Source organism: Malaclemys terrapin, chromosome 6 (genome assembly GCF_027887155.1).
Source record: "Malaclemys terrapin pileata isolate rMalTer1 chromosome 6, rMalTer1.hap1, whole genome shotgun sequence".
Classification (NCBI taxonomy): domain Eukaryota; kingdom Metazoa; phylum Chordata; order Testudines; family Emydidae; genus Malaclemys; species Malaclemys terrapin.
Genome location: NC_071510.1, coordinates 29,682,482 through 29,702,992, shown reverse-complemented (window position 1 = coordinate 29,702,992; position 20,511 = coordinate 29,682,482). Strand labels below are relative to the sequence as shown.

Here is a 20,511-nt window from a genome sequence, read left to right as displayed (position 1 = left end):
GATGATTGTAGATACTTTGATACAAAAGATAATAGTGTAGGACTCTTCTGAAGACAAGTGTATGGGCTATACTACAATCTATCCTTGTAACCTAGAACTCTCCAATTCAAACATTTGCTTTATAAAAAAGTAAGAAAAATATAGACCATTGTGAGAAACACTATTCTAGCTTTCTTCTTCCTTAAATGAGACACTGTGGGCATCTGAAGTGTCAATTGACTCATTTAAAATTCAAAAAATGTCTGGAAACTCAAAATTTACTGCTGATTCCCTCTGACAGAAGCAAGGGCATGTTCCTGTATACAGATAACTTACCTTTATTATCTGCAAAGCGTTTTAGTAAGAGTATGTAGCAAAATCTAAAACAATGATGTTAAACATTAAAATTACTGCACTGTTCTAATTAAAATTATTTACAGAGATGGCGCTTGTCTTAACTTAAAAATTAAAGAGTATTTCTAGTACTAAAAATATAGGTACTATCATTTCTACATTACATCTCAATATAGACAGAATTAACAATGTTGTAAGAGCACTTACAAGCCATATAATCATATAATACAGAATTAATGTAATAATCTCCAGCAAATTGATACTTAGCAGCAGGTTGGAGGGAGATCAACATTTGAAAAATGTTATTGCTACTTTTTGTCATTACAGATTGTAATTTTTACCCAATAGTTCATGTAAACTAATTTGGTCAACTTTTACTTCTATTTTTCTTTCTTCAATTTTCTAACTCAAAACACAAGATCTTAAGTGAAAAGTAATTAATAGTCCTTTGGTTGCCAGAATAAATACTCTGTTGTATTACAGTGTTTTAAATGATCACCATAATTTGATGACAACACACTGTTCATTATATAGAAGGCATTTTGCTACCATAACTATTGACGGTTTAAAAAATTCCATTTTGAGATTTTCTATGTTATCAGATTACTAAAATGTATAAATATAATTGTAAAGTAAACTAATTCATGTAGAACATTTCTGAAAGCATGGTTTCATTGATAATGAATGTATGGCCAAGAAAAGTATTGTATAAATAACACAAGTGGATAATAAGGTTTCTGATGTTCTGTTTCTACCGAAATCATATGCCTGATAACATTACGTCCCAACCCATCAGACTGTTCAGAGGTATGATAGGATAAAGAAGCCACAAGTAATTAAAACATGATACTAGATAATCAATGGTCATATTGTCATTTTGAAAGGCTTGGATGAAAGCTATAATCTGATTGTCTGAAGATATTAACTACATGTGTTTTGAACTAACTTATAAAACACCATGTTAAGATTCAGCTATGATTACTAGCTATGATTAATAGGGAAGTATTCCTTATTAAAAAACAAATTTAAATAACAAAATATTTTAAAATTAGGATACTTCCCTATTAATATAATCTGTGATTAATATGAACTAGAAAACTCTTAAAATGAAACTTAAATTTTGCCCTTTTATGCTGTAATATTAAAATATATTGGGTGAAATCCTGGCTCAACTATGGTCAAAGGGAGTTTTGCCACTGACTTCAGTCAGTCTTCCAAAAATTGTAATTAAATTAACACATCTATAGATCTAATCAACACAATCATTGAAATCAATGATGTTACACCAGCGTAAAGCTGGAGTAACACAATGGGAATAAGGCTCAGAGGATTTAAGAACAACAACAGTGAATTCATACTGTTTTTAATCTTATTTTATCCTTATATTTCACATATATCACAAACAACTTTCCTAGATAGTATCTTTATTTAATTTTAGTTACATATCTGCACTCTTCGTAATAAGTGGTATTTCTGAATGATCTTTACTTTGACCATTGTAGCAGTATTTCCTATCCTGACTGCCTTAAAGAACCACAGAATTGGAATTTAGGAGAACGTTATAAAAGTTGCAACAGAATTATATATTAACTAGAAAAAACACACCAGTGAAATCTCACAGTTATAAATAAAAATATTCAAATGCTTGTTAATTATGGTGTTTCAATGGAAGTATCATCTCTTAATACTATCTTTAATGTCTCAAGTACCATATATGTATAAAAAAATAAGAAGTCAGATGATTACTTTGGTTCGGTGAAATTTATGTTTTACAAAGAAAATACATTTCAGAGTTAAAAATGTACATTGTAATAATGAAACAGTGAATAATAACCAAAACCCATAGGTGTATGCTTTTAAGAATATTTGGAATGTTTTTGTCTTGTTTCATTCCGTTTTTTAATAAATAGAAAAATAGAACTGGTTAAGAGATAAAATCACAAAGTCATAAGATTAGAAGGGACCACAATGGTCATCTACTAAATTCCCTCTAAGCTGCGCGGCCGCGCAGCAGGCTACTAACAGCGGCACAGAGCTGCCGCAGCCAGGGTGAGGGTCACATGCAGTGGAGAGAAATTAAAACCCCGAGCCAAGCAGTGGCGCCCTCCACCCATTGTGCTGCACCCAACTTGTCTGGTGGGTTTAAATGAGTGAGTGTGAGCTAGTTGGAGGTGCCCAACCTGCTGCCCAGTGACCCGGCTGCACCCCGGGGGATGGAGTGCATTGCTGCCCCAGGCCCGCCGCTGCCCCCAATTCCGCCAGGCCTGCCCCCAAGCTCGCCCAGCCTTGTGATCCAGCTGGTGGGCTCAAGGAGGTGAAGACTGATTCCCTGTGTGGTCCATGGGGCATGTGTATCCACCAGCAAAGTTGTCCACTTGGCCGGCAGCCCATGAAGCTGGAAGTGCCCGTGGTGTTGTAGGGGGTGCCTCGCAGGCAGCCCCTTTCCCGGAACTTTGCTGGGCTGGAGGGGCCGCAGAAAGCAGAGCCATGTGTGACCAGTGGCTGGGACGATGGGGCTATTTCCCCAGCACCGCACGTAGAGGCACCTCTCCTTCGGCCCAGCCCAGCCCCACCGGAACTGCCACAGTTGGGGAGAGGCACCCTCCTTCAGCCCCAGCTGCTATAGCAAGACAGGGCTAGGGGGAGTCCTCTCTCCCCACTGCAGCTCCGAGGCAGCCTGCATCCCAAACCCCTCATCCCTGGCCACACCCCAGAGCCCACACGCCCAGCCAGAGCCCTCACCCTCTGCAACCCAACACCCTTCCCCAGCCCTGAGCCGCCTCCCACACTCCGAACCCCTTCGCCCCACCCCCGTCACAAATCACCTCCATAATGGTGCACATAACAAAATTCATTCCGCATTCATCTTTTTTATGGCAGCCTTTCAAATAGTTGAAGACTGTTATCATGTCCCCCTTAATTTCCTCTTTTTCAAACTAAACATACCCAGACCCTTCAGCCTTTGCTCATATGGCTTGCATTCCATCCCTTTGATCATCTTTGTCACTTGTCTCTGGATCTTTTTCAGTTTCTCTACATCGGGGGTTCTCAAACTGGGGGTCATGACCCCTCAGGAGGTCCCAAGGTTATTACATGGGGGGTTGCGAACTGTCAGCCTCCACCCCAAACCCGCTTTGCCTCCAGCATTTATAACGGTATTAAATCTATTTAAAAGTATAAGGGGGGGGTGCACTCAGAGGCCTGCTATGTGAAAGGGGTCACCAGTACAAAAGTTTGAGAACCACTGCTCTACATCCTTTCTATATATTGGTGACCAAAACTGGATACAGTACTTCAGTTGAGGCCTAACCAACACCAAGTAGAGTGGTACTATCACCTCCTGTGACTTGCATGGTATGCCTCTGTTAATGCAATCTAAAACTGCACTTGCTTTTTTTGCAACAGCATCGCATTGCTGACTCATGTTGAGGTTGTGATCCAGATTGCATTAATGACTTTTAGTAATACAGCCACAAACAATGAGAACGCCAGGCTCAACAGTTACTTATTTTCACTGACAAAAATTGGGAAATTTCACATTCTTCTTATCTGCAAATTAAATAATTCTCACTTTTCAACCACAAAATATTCATGACACAAACAGAAATTTCACAAAAACCTGCCAGTAGATTGCAGATTTCCTCTGGCTTTATTCCAGAATATAGTGGTAGTCTGCTTGCATATGCCTTCTATTATTATCAGTAGAAGCATCTATAGGTTCCTCTGTGCTATTGACTGTGTGGAAGCCCAATCTTTATAATCTATTAAATAAAATTTACCTCACCTGTTCCCTATGTTTTGGATGAGAATCTTGATGTACTGGATGTAAGGCCTCTCGGGCCTGCTGTAGTTGCTCTTCCAGCCACTTTATCTTTTGTTCTTTTTCCAGTAGCTGACCCTGAAGAGAAGCATGACTTTGCTGGAGCTGAATCTCACTTGCTTTCCGAGTTTCAAAACATATAGTCAATTCGTTGTAAAGCTATTTTTAAAGAAAACATAACATGGGATTAATAAATGCCATCATTGAAAACAAGTACTTAAATTCACAAATTTATATGCAGTTTATTGCTGTTTTTAGTTTACGAAGTCATATAGCCACCAGGATCATGATTTTCTTCACTATTCTTATTGCAATATTGGTCACACTTGTTTCCACCCCTACACTCCCATCATACTGGCAGATGTACTGCCTTAACCTTTTATCTTTTATCTTTGTAACTAAGAAACTCTAATGTGTTCCAAACAACTGCTTCTCCGCCCAAACAGATCTAACATTAGAACCGCAGCAGTTCCATATACCTTTGTATGATGATTGTGAGCAGAAATTGGTATTCACAAACTTTTTTTAAAAAGCAGTATTTATCTTAATTCTTGAACAGCTCTATAAATAGAAAACCAAGCAAATGCACGTGCGCACGCGCACACACACACACACACACACACACTTCACTGATTAGGAATAGCAGAAAAAATTTCTAAATGAAATATTTCCTCTGGAAGTTAGCTTATTAACAGGGACAGCAAACATTAAATAGAAAAACTCCTTTTTTAACTGAAGAAGATAAAGTTTAGATTTTGAAGATAATAAAGTCCACACAGCAGAATAGGATATAACTGACTGCATAACTTGGCCTTCCCCTATTTATGTCTTTTGCCTATTTCGCTCTGCTCTAGTTTCTAGGCCAGGCTGCCTGTTTGTCTTCCATGCTGGTCTTCTATGCTTTATGCCCTTTCTGAGCTGACCCATAAACCCATTTCCTTCACTGCATTTAAATCCCTTCAGAAGACCCATTTCTGCCATGACACCTAAAAGAAACCAATCAATGGATTATGACTAGATTTTTGGCAGCTATAAATAATACTTCTATTTAATTGGCATATAGAAAATATTTATATAATTTAGTGATAAAAACATTATATTATTTAACGTGGTCATGAACTGCATTTGTATATATCTTCTGCATCTCTTTCTTTTCCCCTTTGCCTGTTTGGTTTTGCCTTTCAGAGCATCAACTCTTTGGGGAAGGAATCAGGTGTTCTATTATGTTTGGAAAACATCTAGCACTTCGTGGGCACTATTAGAAACAATAAAACCTATTCCTACTCGTATTATTTTGTCCGAACCATGACCACACAAAATCTAGTCAGGACAAATGTAATTACTTATTGCCTGCCCAAAAAACTGATCACAGACCAGACCTCTTTACCTAAGCATATTGTAATTCCAGATATTTTTAAGACTCACAAAGCGTCATTAAAAATAATTGAAGTATTACAGTGAAATGTTTTTATCTACTGGATAGAGACTGATGTATTTTTTGGAAATACAAATACTAGCTTAACCAAGTTTATGGATTGCAGCAAGTTTCTCAATTATTTTTCTAATCACATGAATATCTGATAGAAAAATAAAGATTTCACCTTTATAAAGACTTGCATTCCTAGGCAATGTCCTTCCAAATGAATAGAACACTGGGATACAAAACTTATTTCCAGCCATAACTGGATAAGCTGATTAGCTAGATCATACTGGTATGACAATCTGCTATTTTTATTATTAGAACCACTTATGTGGTCATATTTATAACTTTTAAAGGTAACATCCTATTAAAATGAGAACAACACAGTTTTCTTTTTGCTGACTGGCAGAAGTACTGAGCACCCACCACTCCTACTGAAGTTAATTGTTGGTGGTTGTGCTCAGCAACTGACAGGATCAGGCCCTAAAAGACAAATAACATGTCTGTTTACATTCTGAAAGCTATCTTTGCAACCAATCCTGCTAAAAAAAGTATTTAACTGAAAGCTAGAGAAAACAGCACAATCTGTTGAAAATCCATATGAAAAACAAACAACCTCAGAATTCATCCATTTTCCATGCAAGTCGTGTTCTATGCAAACATTTTTCTGCACCACCCACTTATTAGTTCATAGCATGGAACTTAGACAGTAATTTATTTACTACTAGGAAATTTCAGAAAGAAAATTATGTCTGCATAAAGGAAAGCTCATTTGTCCAACCTACCGTGCCAATTGGAATGGCTTACAGTAGCTTGTCCATCTTTTCATTGATTGGCACGGACACTAGTGGGTGGATTGAGTGCTTTCTTAATATTTCTAAAGGGATTATTTTGTTTTGTTTTGAATTTTCTGTTTTGAGGATGCACCTTTTTAGCCACATTGAAGTGGGGGACAACTTAATGTTTGAGATCCCACAGGATCAAAGAAGGTAGTATGGCTGCAGAGGACAAAGGGGAACAGAAAAATGGATAAACAGGCAAAATATAAAATGAAGTTTAAGAGAACTAAGGAGGAAATGTAAGGAAGAAAGAACCAAATAAGAAAATATTTATGTCCATCAGAAGTAGCAAGCTCAAGGGAGAATCAATGGGTGAAATCCTGGCTCCTCGGAAGTCCGTGGGAGCCTTCTATTCACGTTGATGGAACCAGGAATTCATCCAGTGTGTTTGTTAGATTATCAAGGTGTAGAGGCGGCAACTAAAGAGGATAAGGAAATTGCAGAGACACTAATATTGCTTACATGAGAAAATAATAGCAGGGAAATATTTAATGTAATTTTGAATGCATTTAATGGAATTTAGCAGCTGGAATTAAGGAGGAAGGGCAACTGCCATGTGACCAGCTGCATGCCAAAAGCAAGTGCTTCACAGACAACAGCTTGAGAACCTCTTTACTATGCTCCAGGGCTACACTTTCTTTAAAAGTAGCAAAGAATTGTAGATAAAGAACTCTAGATAAAGATATTTTTAAAAAATGATGAAACAACTTGAAATAAATCAGTCTGTAATAAATCACTAGGACCAAATGGGAATGAGGAACTGAAGAATGAAGTAGCTGAACTATTAACAAAAACAGATGAAACCTGTAGTAAGGGCCATCTCCACTCACCACTCCTCTGTCTCAACTACATTAAAATATTCACAAATTTTCCAATGCAACTTTTCTAATATTTATTTTAACAAATTTTACTACAGAATTGGTTTTTGCTGGTTTCTTGAACAGTAGTTTAAAACGCATTATGTAATTTATTGTGGAAAAACAGCAATTTCCACTGTACTATACTAAAGCTAATACTGTAGGTCTTCCAAAATAACTAGAAGATACTCATATGCATGTTTTACAATTGTATGTGATGAAAACAAACAAACAAGGCATTTGTTAGGATAATTCATACCTAACATTTTAAAATTCTTTAGGTGTTACCAAATTTGTGGACAGAATTTGTTGATGACAAAATTATTTTAAGTCAGTTAAGACAAGGAAGGCCTTTGGGGAACTCCAGAAGGACCTAACAAAACTAGGTTGCTATTAGCAACACAATAGATAAAATTAAACAGACAAGAGCAAGTTAATGCATACTGAAAACAACAATTTATAATTACCCACACATAGATGGATTATAAATTAATAGTAACTTCTCAGGGAAAAGATCTAGGTGTACATCATTATTGATAACTCAAAAATATCTGCTCAATCTACTTCATGTTCAAAAAAAGGGGGGGGGATGTTGGACTACATTAAGAAGGGGTAAAAAATAATATAGAAAATATTATGGCATCATCATAGAAACTGATGAACCATCATCATGCTCAGTTTTTGTCACCTCAAACAAATGTAAGCAGAAAAAGGAGGAGTTCAGAAAAGGACAACAAAAAATAGTAAGGGTCACTGAAACAAAGGCTTTTCATACATGAAAAGATTTAAAAGTGTAGGACCATTCTATCTGGAAAGGAAAAGAATAAAAGAACAGGTGGCATGATCGAGATATAAAAAAAATGAATATAGGCAAGGCCAGTTGAACATTCTTATATGCCTTTTCTTATAAAATTAGAAAAGGAGGATATCAGATTAATTAAAAAAACAAGTTTAAAACATTAATACACTTTTATACAACATAAACTTAACATGAAGGACTCACTTCCACAAGATGTTATTGAGACAAATAGTTTAGTAAGAATTACAAAAGTATTTGACTTTGATGTGACTAAGAGTGGGATCAACTATTTCTTTACCCAGGAGAAAATTATAGGAACAGTCGATCCTCGAGCTGTAGGATCTAAGCTAATAACCAGTTGGGTGAGAAATGTATCCTTCCATACCATAGTACTGCATAATTAGATTCACTGTTTTTATATTTTCAAAGAAGACGTTAATAATGTGTCATTGGTTACTTTTCTTCCTCACATATTTTAAAGGGGAATATTTTGGCCCTGTTTATTAATGCCCAATATAAAGAAAGATTAAATCTTCATTCCATTGAAGTCAATGGCAAACTTCCCAGTCACTTCAATGGAGCCAGTATTTCACCCATATTATTTTGTTTCTTATTATTCTACAACACATTTTGGATGATGTTCCTGCCTTGTAGAAAATCAAATAGGAAGGTGGAATGAAGAATCTAGTCAATTCAGTACAGACATTTGCAATTAAGACAGTTTGTCCTGAGAAACAGGCTCCCAGCAAGGTAAACAAAACAGGAGTACTCAAATATTTCTCTGTCTACAGTATAGCTCTCCAATGTTCCTTAATCATATCAGAGTTTTGTACAACTTAGCTTGATGAAATGGTAGTTTTGTGCTGGGTTTTTTATAATTTTGTTTATGGAATATGCTTAATGTACTGCACTCATTAGTAATCTACTAATCCTGTTATGCTTGCATTGTGAGTTATTAAAGTTTGTCTACATTAACAACTAAGATTGATATTCCTCAAAGAGCATATTGAATGCTTCTCTGGTTTTGCACTGTTCAGGGCAAGAAATCTAGATCCCTTGAGTAATGGTGAATTATATAAAAAAAATATAGATGAATGTATCTACACCAGGGGTGCTCAAACTGGGGGTCAGAACCCCTCAGGGAGTCGAGAGGTTACTAAATGGGGCATAGTGAGCTGTCAATCTCCACCCCAGACCCTGCTTTGCCTCCAGCATTTATTTTAAAAAATGGTTTTAATGTATAAGGGGGGGTCGCACTCAGAGGCTTGCTATGTGAAAGGGGTCACCAGTACAAAAGTTTGAGAACCACTGAACCCAGCTGAGCAACTTAAGGGGTAAGAAGCCAGCTGTTGAATAGGTGATTCCTTGTCAGAACAAGAAATATCTGACCTGATTCTGTGTAGATCAGTGTTCTAAAATAATGGTTCTCAACCTTTCCAGACTACTGTATTCCTTTCATGAGTCTGATTTGCCTTGCATACCCCAAGTTTCACCTCATTTCAAAACTACTTGCTTACGAAATCTCGCGCTCCCCTAAGCCCATCCTGCAAACCCCACATTGATCTAGATGAGTTGAGTATCCCTGATAGACCTCTGTGTATCCCCAGGGTTGAGATCCACTGTTCTAAAATATTGCATTATGCCACATTGGATCTGGTCTTCCTTTTCATATGCATTATCACTCAATGAGCTCACTGCATTAAAAAAGGTAACTGCTTATGCTCTAATAAATTTGTTAGTCTCTAAGGTGCCACAAGTACTCCTGTTCTTCTTTTAACTTATAGTTCTGAATCTGATCAAATTAAGTAGCTGTCCTCATAGAACTATTTAAATATGCTTGCTCCTGTGATTTTTCTCCCTTTTTGAAGACACATTTCTCTCCTTCAGCACTTAGTGTCTTCAGCATCATAGAATTCCCACTAGGCATAACTTCCTGTGGTATACAATACCATTCCACTGCCCTATACACTAGGACCAAGATTTTCAAACATGGGTACAAATTTAGGCACCTGGATGAGTGATCAGATTTTTAACATGCTGAGCACCCAACAGATCCCACTCCGCAATTTTCAAAATCAAGCCACTTACTAAAATAAGACATGTTGAAAATTGTAGCCTAGGGTCTTTTCAAGCATGAAAAATATAAGGAGGTCCTGAAATCTAGGGTCAGAACAATAAGTGCCCCAACCTAACCTGCAGCTCCTGTTTTCAAAAGTTCTCTGAGGGTACATCTACACGGCAAAAAACAGACTCACAACAGCAAATCTCAGAGTCGGGCTTGTACTACAGAGCTAAAAATAGCAGCATAGATGTTCAGGCTCGGGCTGGAGTGTGGACTCAGAAACCTGGTGGGGGGGAGTGGGAGTTGGAGCATAGGCTCCAGTCTGAGCCCAAACGTCTACACAGCTATTTTTAGCCCCATAGCATAAGCCCCAGGAGCCTGAGTCAGTTGACCCAGCTCTGAGACTCACTGGTGGTTGTACTTTAGGATAGCTAGCTGTGCCTGGATACAGGACTTTTTTGTATTTAACCTATGATCCTGTACAATGCTGCAATATTCTTGAGAGTTTGTAACTGAATTTTTACTTTTGGTACAGGGGAAGTAAACACCAACAGTTGCTATTAATCTTGCAAACTCAGACGGGAGGGACAACCCAATTAATGTTACTATATTTGGAGAATTGTTAAGGTCGGCTGATTATTACATATGTGAAAGAGGGAATGAAAGAGGGCTATCAATTCCTAAAGGGAGCAAATGTGCATTTGAAATTTGTAAATGGATATTCTGATTAAAATCCATGTACTTCTGCAGAGAGCAAGAAACATTAGTCAAAACAGTTATACAAAAACAAACAATGTCAGGCAAATCAAACTGCAAGATTTTGTAACTACATTTAGTCTAACAATGTTCTCTATAATGTCCAACTAGGTGTGTTTATTTTTATTCTTAAATTATATTTGTTGAATTTCTCTCTATTTCTGTAAAATTTCCAATAAAATACTCTTGTTTAAAACTACATTAACTGGGTTTCATAATGGTTAGCTTGGACAATCATGATGGGAGGCTCAAGCAGAGAAACGGAACTCAGAGCAAATCTATAAGAACCTGGTTACTTGTTTTTAGGCTTGAAGGAGGCTACAAATCTCCAAAAACTCAACAGAATGATGGACAAAGGGTACTTTGGGCATAAAATGAGCCAAACCACCTGAATTAAAGATTTATCCCAAAACAGATCAGGCATTATTCCATACTTCCTCACTTATACAGTATATGGAATATAAACTTGTATCAATCCATTACAAGGCAGAATGGCACTATGCTTTCTTTGAAGCCAATACTGCTTCTAACCATGCCAGAGGTATAGCTGTTGAACAACACCCTCTCTTCTTAAGAAGGAATGTGTACCACCATGCACAGTGCTCCCGGTCTCTGCTGCTTTAAGAGACTGGATCCAACTCCAGAATTCAAACCTGGTCCCCATTTGATGGCAAACAGTACTTCCTCTATGCCACTGACATCTATGAGATATACAGTCAGTATGATTAATGAAGAGATTGAAAAGCAAAACCGCACCGAAGGGAACTTCTGCATTATGAAAACAAAAGGCTTAAACTGTAAATTTCAGAAAACCCTCATAAGATGGCTAAGGAGCTCAGAATCTCTTCTTGTCTTATTATCCTTAGTATTGATTGAAGTCTCTCCAGCTTGAAATGATTGGTGAGGACAAATCTATAGACTCCCATTAAATCCAGCATAGGAATGAAGTCCTGTGAGCAACTGGGACTAATAAAGCCGATGGAACACATTTTAGAAAAATATTCCTTACCTTGAGAACTAGAACTATAGCCACAATATGAAATAGATATCAATATCTTTTCATAAATCCTCTAACCTGAAGGAGTTTTTGCAGGACATGTGTGTGGAATCAAGGGAAGAGGTATTGCAAATCCTAACCTGATTTCAGCAAGTCAGTGTATCTTGATAAAACAGACCACTGATCTTTAAAGGTTTTCCCACCCTGCCACAGTTCCACTACAGCAGGTCTAAAAGGGAATTTGTGATGGACTTATGCCTATCCATTATGTCTGGTTTGTCAGACAAGTCATTTCTTTGACTCAACCAACTGTTTCCTAATGCACATTAATACCAGTGCAAAGAGCAGTTCTTCCCAATTGGTAGACTAGTAAAATAAACTTGGAATATATCATCCAACCACAGTGCCTGAGCTCTAGCACATAGTGCCTATCTGACCACTAAGACAGAGGTCATTGATCTTGCTGTAAGGGACAGTATATCATAGGATGTACACACTGATAGGCTCAATGCCATTTGGAAAAGTAGAAAAATATTCCTCTGTGAATTTGTCTATAGAATAGCTGACAAGTCCTTATCTAGCTTTTGCAGCCAGCATATTATTAATCCAGGGAGACAAACAGAATGCATGTGCTTCTAGAATACTGTGCCTTTGAGCTATAAGGAGTAAATCGAGGATTGCAGCTATTTTCAAGTTACTAGGATCACCAAGGCTTCTTGTAACCTCAATAGGAGAGTACATCTTAGGACTTAAAGAGAGTAAGTACACATTGCCTTAGAAACCTTAGGCCACTTTTAGTTACCTTTGGTTGCTTCACATAGCTCATTGAACAACCTATTTCAGGACGTTTATTAGACTTTAGAAAGTGCTCCAGTAAAGCATCCCTTATGTCCAACAGTCTGAAATTTCTGTGAAAAGAATTCTTACCATTTTGCTACAATTATAATATCTCCAGTTTAAATATTTCCCAAATAATAGCAATGGCATCCTAAGTGTTGTCTTAATTTATTCAGCCCAAAGACGATTGCTCTCACTGATTACAAAGAAAGTAGTACAATCTTGGAATTTTTAAATAGCCTACACCAGCTTGGTCTCTCTGGTGTTAAAAGGTAGTAACAGAAATATTGAAGTTAGGTATTTAATAGAACAATTTCCTAAAATAAAAGGTAAATGTGTTCACCCCAGTTTGTCACATACACTAAAAGATCGATCAGATCTCAAAATAGGAAACATCTAATAGTTTAACTGCATGGGTGTTGGGATTTTAGCTTGCAACGAGAAGACAAAAAGAGGAGATTTCCAGGTATATGATGCTTAAATGGCTTTTGTGTTTCTCTGCAGTTTAAATAGTGGCCTACTTGCCAGTTAGTCGTCAGTTGGGATAGTCTGTGCTTAACTGAGTTAAGATGGCAGCCTCACTCCCCAATGTACCAAGAATATTCATTTTAAAAAAACCTCTGGGGTAGCTCAGGTAAGGGATTCCTATGAGTTGGGATATTTGGTGGAGCAGGGGTCATCAATTAATTACTAAACAGAAAAAAATGGTTGCCCGCCTATTGTAACTGTTGTTCTTTGAGATGTGTTGCTCATGTCCACTCCATTCTAGGTGTGTGCGGTCGTCCGAGATTTTTACCTTAGTGGTAACCGTAGGGCTGACCATGGCGCCCCCTTGAGTGCCGTGCTCATGCCACGGTATATCAGGCGCCGCCGTCCCTATGCCCTCTCAGTTCCTTCTTGCCGACAACTCCAACAGAAGGGTAGGGGGGTGGCTAATGGAATGGACATGTACACCACATCTCGAAGAACAACAATTAGGAAAGGTAAGAAACCATTTTTTCATCTTAGTGTGCTTGCTCATGTCAATTTTATTCTAGGTGACTCACAAGCAGTATCAACAGAGGTGGGTTCAGAGTTCACAGTCTGGCTTTCAGCTTGCAGCACAGCTCTGCCAAAGCCAGCATCGTCTCAACCCTGCTGAGTCAGCACATAATGTGATGCGAACATGTGGACGGACGACCAGATAGTGGCCCAACAGATTTCTCGGATTGGCACCTGTGCCAGGAAGGCTGCTGCTGATGTTTGTGCCCTTGTTGTGTGCGCCATCACGATCACCGGCAGAAGCACCTTTGCCAGCTCATAGCAGTAACGGTTGCAGGCCGTAATCTAGGATGAGATTCTCTAAGTAGATACCGGACGACCTTTCATCCTGTCCACCACCGCAACGAACAACTGTGTTGACTTATGGAACGGCTTCGTTCCATCTATGTAGAATGCCAACACGCTCCTGACGTCCATGGTATGAAGCCTGAGTTCCTCATCAGACTCATGGGGCTTCACATAGAAGACCGGTAATTATATGTCCTGGCCAGTATGAAACTGAGAAATGACCTTGGGCAGAAACACTGGATGTGGGCACAGCTGGACCTTGTCCTTGTAGAAGACCGTATAGTGAGGCTCCAACGTGAGCGCCCTGATCTTGGACACCCTACGGGCCGAAGTTATAGCGACCAAGGAGACCTTCGAGGAGAGAAGCAGGAGGGAGCTGAAAGCCAAGAGTTCGAAGGGGCGACCCATGAGCCTCGACAGCACAAGATTCAGGTTCCAAGGGGGAACCAGGTCTGAGACATGTGGGTAAAGGCACTCCAGACCTTTCAAGAACTGCGCCGTCATGGGATGGACGAAGACTGACCGGCCTTGAAATGGAGGGTGGAATGCCAAAACAGCCACCAGGTGTACCTTGATCGAAGACAGCAACAGGCCTTGGAGCTTAAGGTGCAGTAAATAGTCCAGGATGTCCTTCTGCACAAATGTGTCGGTTCAAGGCCCAACACGTGAACCACTTCCACTTTGCCACATAGGTAGCCCTGGTGGTCGGTTTTCTGCTGCCCAGCAGGACCTGTTGGATACCAGTGGAACACTCCGTTCATCCATACTCAGCCATGCAGCAGCCAAGCCGTCAAGTGCAGCCATGCCAGGTTCGGGTGCAGCAGGTCGCTGTGGTTCTGGGACAGCAGATCCGGCAGAAGAGGTAGCTGCAATGGGGTGGCTGCTGAGAGACTCAGCAGCACGGCGAACAACTGTTGACGAGGCCACGCTGGGCTATGAAGATAACAGACGCTCTGTATTGCTTCACCTTCAGCAGTATCATGTGGATCAACGTTCTGGCAGGAAGGTGTACATCAGCGCTCCCGACCACAGGATCAGGAAGGCGTCCGACAGGAAGCCCTTGTCCCTGCCCCACAGACAACAGAACAGGTGGAACTTTCTATTCTGTTTGGACGTAAACAGGTCCACCTGGAGAGTCCCCCACCTCAGGAAGATTAGGTTGACCACCTCCAGATGAAGTGACCATTTGTGGCAAGATGACAAAGTCTTGCTGAGGTGGCTACCAGATGAATAGCATGCAGCACACAAAAGTCCCAGAGGCTGAGCATCTCCCGATACAGGGCTGAAGACCTGGCTCCATCCTGCCTGTTCACGTAAAACATCGTGGCTGTATTCACTGTCAGGACCTGCACCACCTTGCCTTTCAGGTAGTGCAAGAAAGCCTGGCAGGCCAGGAGAACCACTCTGAGCTCCCTGACATTGATATGAAGGGCTAGATCGTTGTGTAGCCAGTGGCCCTAGGTGTTGAGCTCACCCAGGTGGGCTCCCCAGCCCAGGTCTGACGAGTCCGAGACCAGGGAGAGCGACAAAGGCGGGGTCACAAAGGGAACTCCCTGCAGCACTGACTCTGGATCCAGCCATCAGTCCAAGGACAAGAGGACGTGGCTCAGTACCATGACCACTCAGTCCAGAGCATGCCTGCTGGGGATATAGACTGAGGCCAGCCACGGCTGCAGACCGCAGATGAAGTGGGGCATGGCTGACCACATACATGCACACCGTCGCAGGTGAGCGGATGGCTCTTTAAGTGGGCGATCAAGTCCGACATAGCCTGAAAACGTACTTACAGAAGGAAGGCCCTGACCCGCATGAAGTCGAGAACCACTCCAATAAACTCTATGTATTGAACTGGTGTTAACATGGACTTCTCTGTGTTTATTAACAGACCCAGATTGTTGCAGATCGAGGCTCTGTTGCACTTGCTCTGGAGACCTGCTCTTGATGAGCCAGTCGTTGAGATACAGGAAGATCTGGACCCCGCGATGTCTCAGGTAAGCTGCTACCAGCACCATGCACTTCATGAACACTCTGGGTGCGGAGGACAGGCCAAAGGGTAGCGCTGTTAACTGGAAGTGGTGCCCGGCCACTATGAAATGCAGGAAACGCCTGTGCCCCGGGAGATGGAAACATGAAAGTAAGCATCCTTTAAGTCGAGAGCGGTGTACCATTCCCCCGGATCCAGAGAAGGAACGATGGAGGCCAAGAAGACCATATGGAACGTCAACTTCTTGAGAGACTTGCTGAGGCCACGCAAGTCCAGGATGGATCTGAGGCCCCCTTTGGCCTTCGGAATGAGGATGTAAAGAGAGTAGAATCCTCTTCCTTCTATGTCCCAAGGAACCTCCTCCACAGCCCCCAAGCCCAGGAGCTTCTCGACCTCCCAAACAAGGAGTTGCTCATGAGAAGGGTCCCTGAAGAGGGACAGGAAAGTGTGGGGGGAGGGGTGGCGGGAAGGAGGGATGGCCAAGAATTGTAAGGTGTAGCCCTGAGCTATTACTTCCAGGACCCAGTGCTCTGACATAACCCACGACCAGGACAAGAGGTAGGGAGAGAGGCGGTTGAGGAAAAGGCAGGTAGGATCGGTAAGCTGACTGGGGCATCGCTCTCGGGCACACCCTCAAAACAATCACTTCTAACCCCCTGGGTGTTTGGCAGCTCCAGGCTGGGCTGGCGAGCAGGAGGAAAAAGGGCAACGACAACCAAAACTAGCATCCCTTCTTCTTGTAGATCCCTGACGGGGTTGCCAGGGTCTTGGCGGCAGTGGTGGCCGGAAAGGCTTTCTGGCTGATTGAGGTGTGTGCATGCCCAACGAGCGAAGGGTAGCCCTAGTGTCCTTCATCCCGTGCAGCCTGGCGTCCATCTGATCCGAGAACAGACCAACTCCGTCAAAGGGGAGGTCCTGGATTGAGGCCAGCATCTCTTGGGAGAGGCCTGCCGTTTGGAGCCAGGAGCTGCGTCGCATGACCGCCAATACAACCCTTGCCGCCAAGTCTGCCGTGTCCCATGCCATCTGCAGGAAACATCTAGCCACTGCAGTAGCCTCTGCCACCACCATGATGCCAAACTCTTGGGCCAGACCCTGAGGGAGGGATTCCTGGAACTTCTTAAGACCGTCCCAGAGATTAAAATTGTACTAGCCCAGCAGAGCCTGATGGTTCACCACCCAGAATTGCAGGTTGGCGGTTGAATAAATTTTTCTCACAAATAAATCGAGGTTTTTTGGCCTCTGTTTTTGGGAGGAGAGGTGGTGGCAACCTTTTTGTCCTTCTCATTGGCCACAGACACGACCAGCGAGCCCCGGGGTGAGAGGGTGAGTATATAGGTGTTAGAAACCTTTGGCTGGCACAAAGTACTTTTTCTTGACTCATTTTGAGGTAGGAGGGGCTCTGACAAAGGCTAACTTGAGGACCCAGTCATGTACGGGCAAGGTGACCCGAGCGGGCCAGTACACTGAAGAGGGTGTCCTTCTGCTCTGCTATCTCCTGTACCTTGAGTCCCAAGTTCTCGGCCACACATTAGAGAAGGGCTTGATGCTCCCTAAAGTCATCTGATGGGCTAGCTCTGGAACGTCCCACAACCACCTCATCCAGGGATGACAAGAAAGACTAGACTGCTGCTGGGGTCTTGACCACCATTGGAGAAGGCGGCTTAGGGTGGGCACAGGTTCATTTGCCCCGACCTTGGAACAGGTTTCCGATACCAGGCGTGGTGCCGGTGGGACTGCCAACCAATGCTCCGACACAGTCATCAAGGAGTGCTGTGAAGGGGGCATCGTCACAACCGGTACACCCCATGTGCTCCAATACGGCCACTGCATTGGCCACTGGTGGCGGTGCCGCAGACGAGGAAGTGGGCTCCAGTGCCCAATCACGCCAATGGGACCTGGGCAATGGCCTGAACTGGCCCACCATACTGGAGGAACCACTTTCTGGTGACCAAGGAGGAGCCGCTGACGCCAGCATTTGCTTACTGGTCGTGGCTACCTGCAACCATCGACCAGGTGTAATTGACCAGTTACCGTACCGGGGAGATGGGGAATGTTCCCACTGTGGAAACATGCCTGGAGGATGACTGGTGAGAAAACGAGCGGCACCAGTACAGGGGGTGTCGACCCCATGCTGGTGAGTAGCGCCAAGGGGATGTGCGTGACAGCCCCTGCGACTGACAATGCATCTTGGAGCTGCTCGAGGATCCTCGACACAGGGGAGAAGATCCTTAAGAGAGGATCCTGTCCAGAGACCCGCGGTGTTCCCCTGTCCTAAGGGGTCTTAATGGCAGGCTTGCCCTCTTGGGGAGCCTTAGCCGGGTCCTGCAGCACCAGGGTCAACATCTCACCAGGTGGAGACCTGTGTTCTCTCTGTGCCTCATGAACCTGGGAGGGGTGTAGACAGGGGTGTGGGTCCCAAAGCGCTCCCAGGAGTCAGTGGCAGACCTTTAAGGGGGCTGGGAGCCCTAACCAGGAAGGCTCTGGAGTAGCTTGGCAGGCAGGCCCAGGTCCCTTGGTAGATGACCCCTGGGCCTTCTTGCTCGGTGCTGGGGAGCACTTCTTGGCCTTCTTCTTCGGCACTGGCAATGGCGAACAGTGCCGGGAGGAGCCGGGTGCTGGGATACGCTGCACACGGAGGCAAGGTGCAACCTGCCTGGGTGGCTCGGAAGCTGGGCGGAAGTGAATTCCATCAGGTGAGCCCTCAGGCGGATGTCCTGCTCTTTTTGAGTGTGGGGCCGAAAGTTTTTGCAGCTCCAGGATTGCTCCTTAACATGCGACTCCCCCACTTAAGGCAGCTGCTATGGGGGTCACTCACAGGCATAGGCCTGTTGCAATCCGAGCAGGGCTTAAACCAAGGAGAGCAGGGCATGCCCCGCCTGGGGCAAAGTCCCGCTGGGACCCTAACTACTAACACACACTTAACAACTACTTAACAACTACTATATGCTAACTATGTACGAAGGCTCTAAGGCACAAAAGTTCAAAAGGAGAAACCACTAGCTCTTGCTAAGCAAGAAAGGCGCTCCGACTGACCACCACAGGCGGTAAGCAGGAACTGAGAGGGCGTAGGGCCAGCAGTGCCTGATATACCGCGGTATGAGCGCGGCACTCCAGAGAGCACAACAGCCGGCTCTACGAGTACCGTTAAGGCAAAAATCTCCAACGATCGCACATATGGGTACACGCACCCCTAGAATGGAATCGACAGGAGCAAGCAGTCAAAGAAGAATAACTGATCCCAAAAAGTGCAACACCTTTGTTCTCTGTATTCTCAAGCTGCTTGTCGGCCAGTGCAGCAGTCTGTTCTTTTTCTCATCTCCTGCTGAGAGGCACTGCTTGAGAAGGGTCAGTCAGCCTCTTGAAAATAATATGAGTCTCAGGCAAGGTCCACACTACAAGAGATTTGCCAGTATAGCTATAGATAGGTATACTGGCAAACCATCCAAGTGAAGGAGCAGCTTATACTGGCAAAAAAGTGCTTTTCTTGGCATAGCTTATACAAACTCCCCGAGGTAACTAAGCTACACCAGGAAAAGCAGTTATGCCAGTATAACTTTGTCTACACTAGGGATTTTGCCAGTATAGAAATGTCATAAAAAAAAAAAAAAAAAAAATCACACTCCTATCTCACATAGACGTTACTATACCGGGAAAAGTTACTAGTATAGACCTAGCCTCTGCTCTGAGACACAGCCGCAGAAGAGGTCCTTGTCATCTGTAACTGTGTCAACATTTTTTCCTTGAAGACTGAGCTGCACCAATTTTTGGAGTGTCTCATCAAAGGAACCACTCAAATGAGATGCTTGATGTCAGTGAGAGACAAGTCAGGAGTGATGGCAGAGGTGCAGAGGAATGGCACAGGAGAGAGAAAAGCAATTTGGAGGGTGAGAGAGGAAGAAGGATGAAGCAAAATCTAGTAACTACATCCTAAAAAGTAAAGCAAAGGGTTTTGATCATTGTAAGTGGGAACTGCTGTCACTCACCCTGTCTTGCCAGATGAAAGTAGAACTTCTCATGTGTTCCACTGGGTGATTTCTAACATAACCCACTCTGCAACTTTTCTAGGCCACTTCAGTGCTGACCCAAGAGAAAAGGACCATGATCTCTTGATATAGAGCACCCAAGTTTATCTGTATCCAATTCATATTACTAAGAACTTTTATTCATGATAAGTAGTGCTCAATACACTTTTCCAGTGACAGCAACACTCTGTACCTGTGACTGCCATGATACACTTAGATACGATATAACCCAGCATACACTTAGATATCCATCACCTAGTTTAGTTTGTTTACTTTCTCAGCTTCACAATTTTATAACAAGCTTCACAAAGCTTTAAATTCAAGATGATACCTATCAGAGAAATTTCTCTGAGTGGCTGTCAACATTCATAGTACTTACCAAAGCTATGAAATCATATTATATATTTTATACACCTCTACCCCATATAACGCGACCCGATATAACACAAATTC

The 20,511-nt window shown here is 42.5% G+C and overlaps 1 protein-coding gene across 1 annotated transcript in view; it reads right to left on the bottom strand.

Annotated features, from left to right (window-relative positions):
• Positions 1 to 20,511, bottom strand: part of CNTLN (centlein) — a 277,422-nt gene that overhangs the window by 152,295 nt on the left and 104,616 nt on the right. Inside the window, exon 8 of the mRNA XM_054033059.1 lies at positions 4,118 to 4,312. Within this exon, the coding sequence (XP_053889034.1) occupies positions 4,118 to 4,312 (195 nt within the window). The remainder of the gene's footprint in view (positions 1 to 4,117; positions 4,313 to 20,511) is intronic.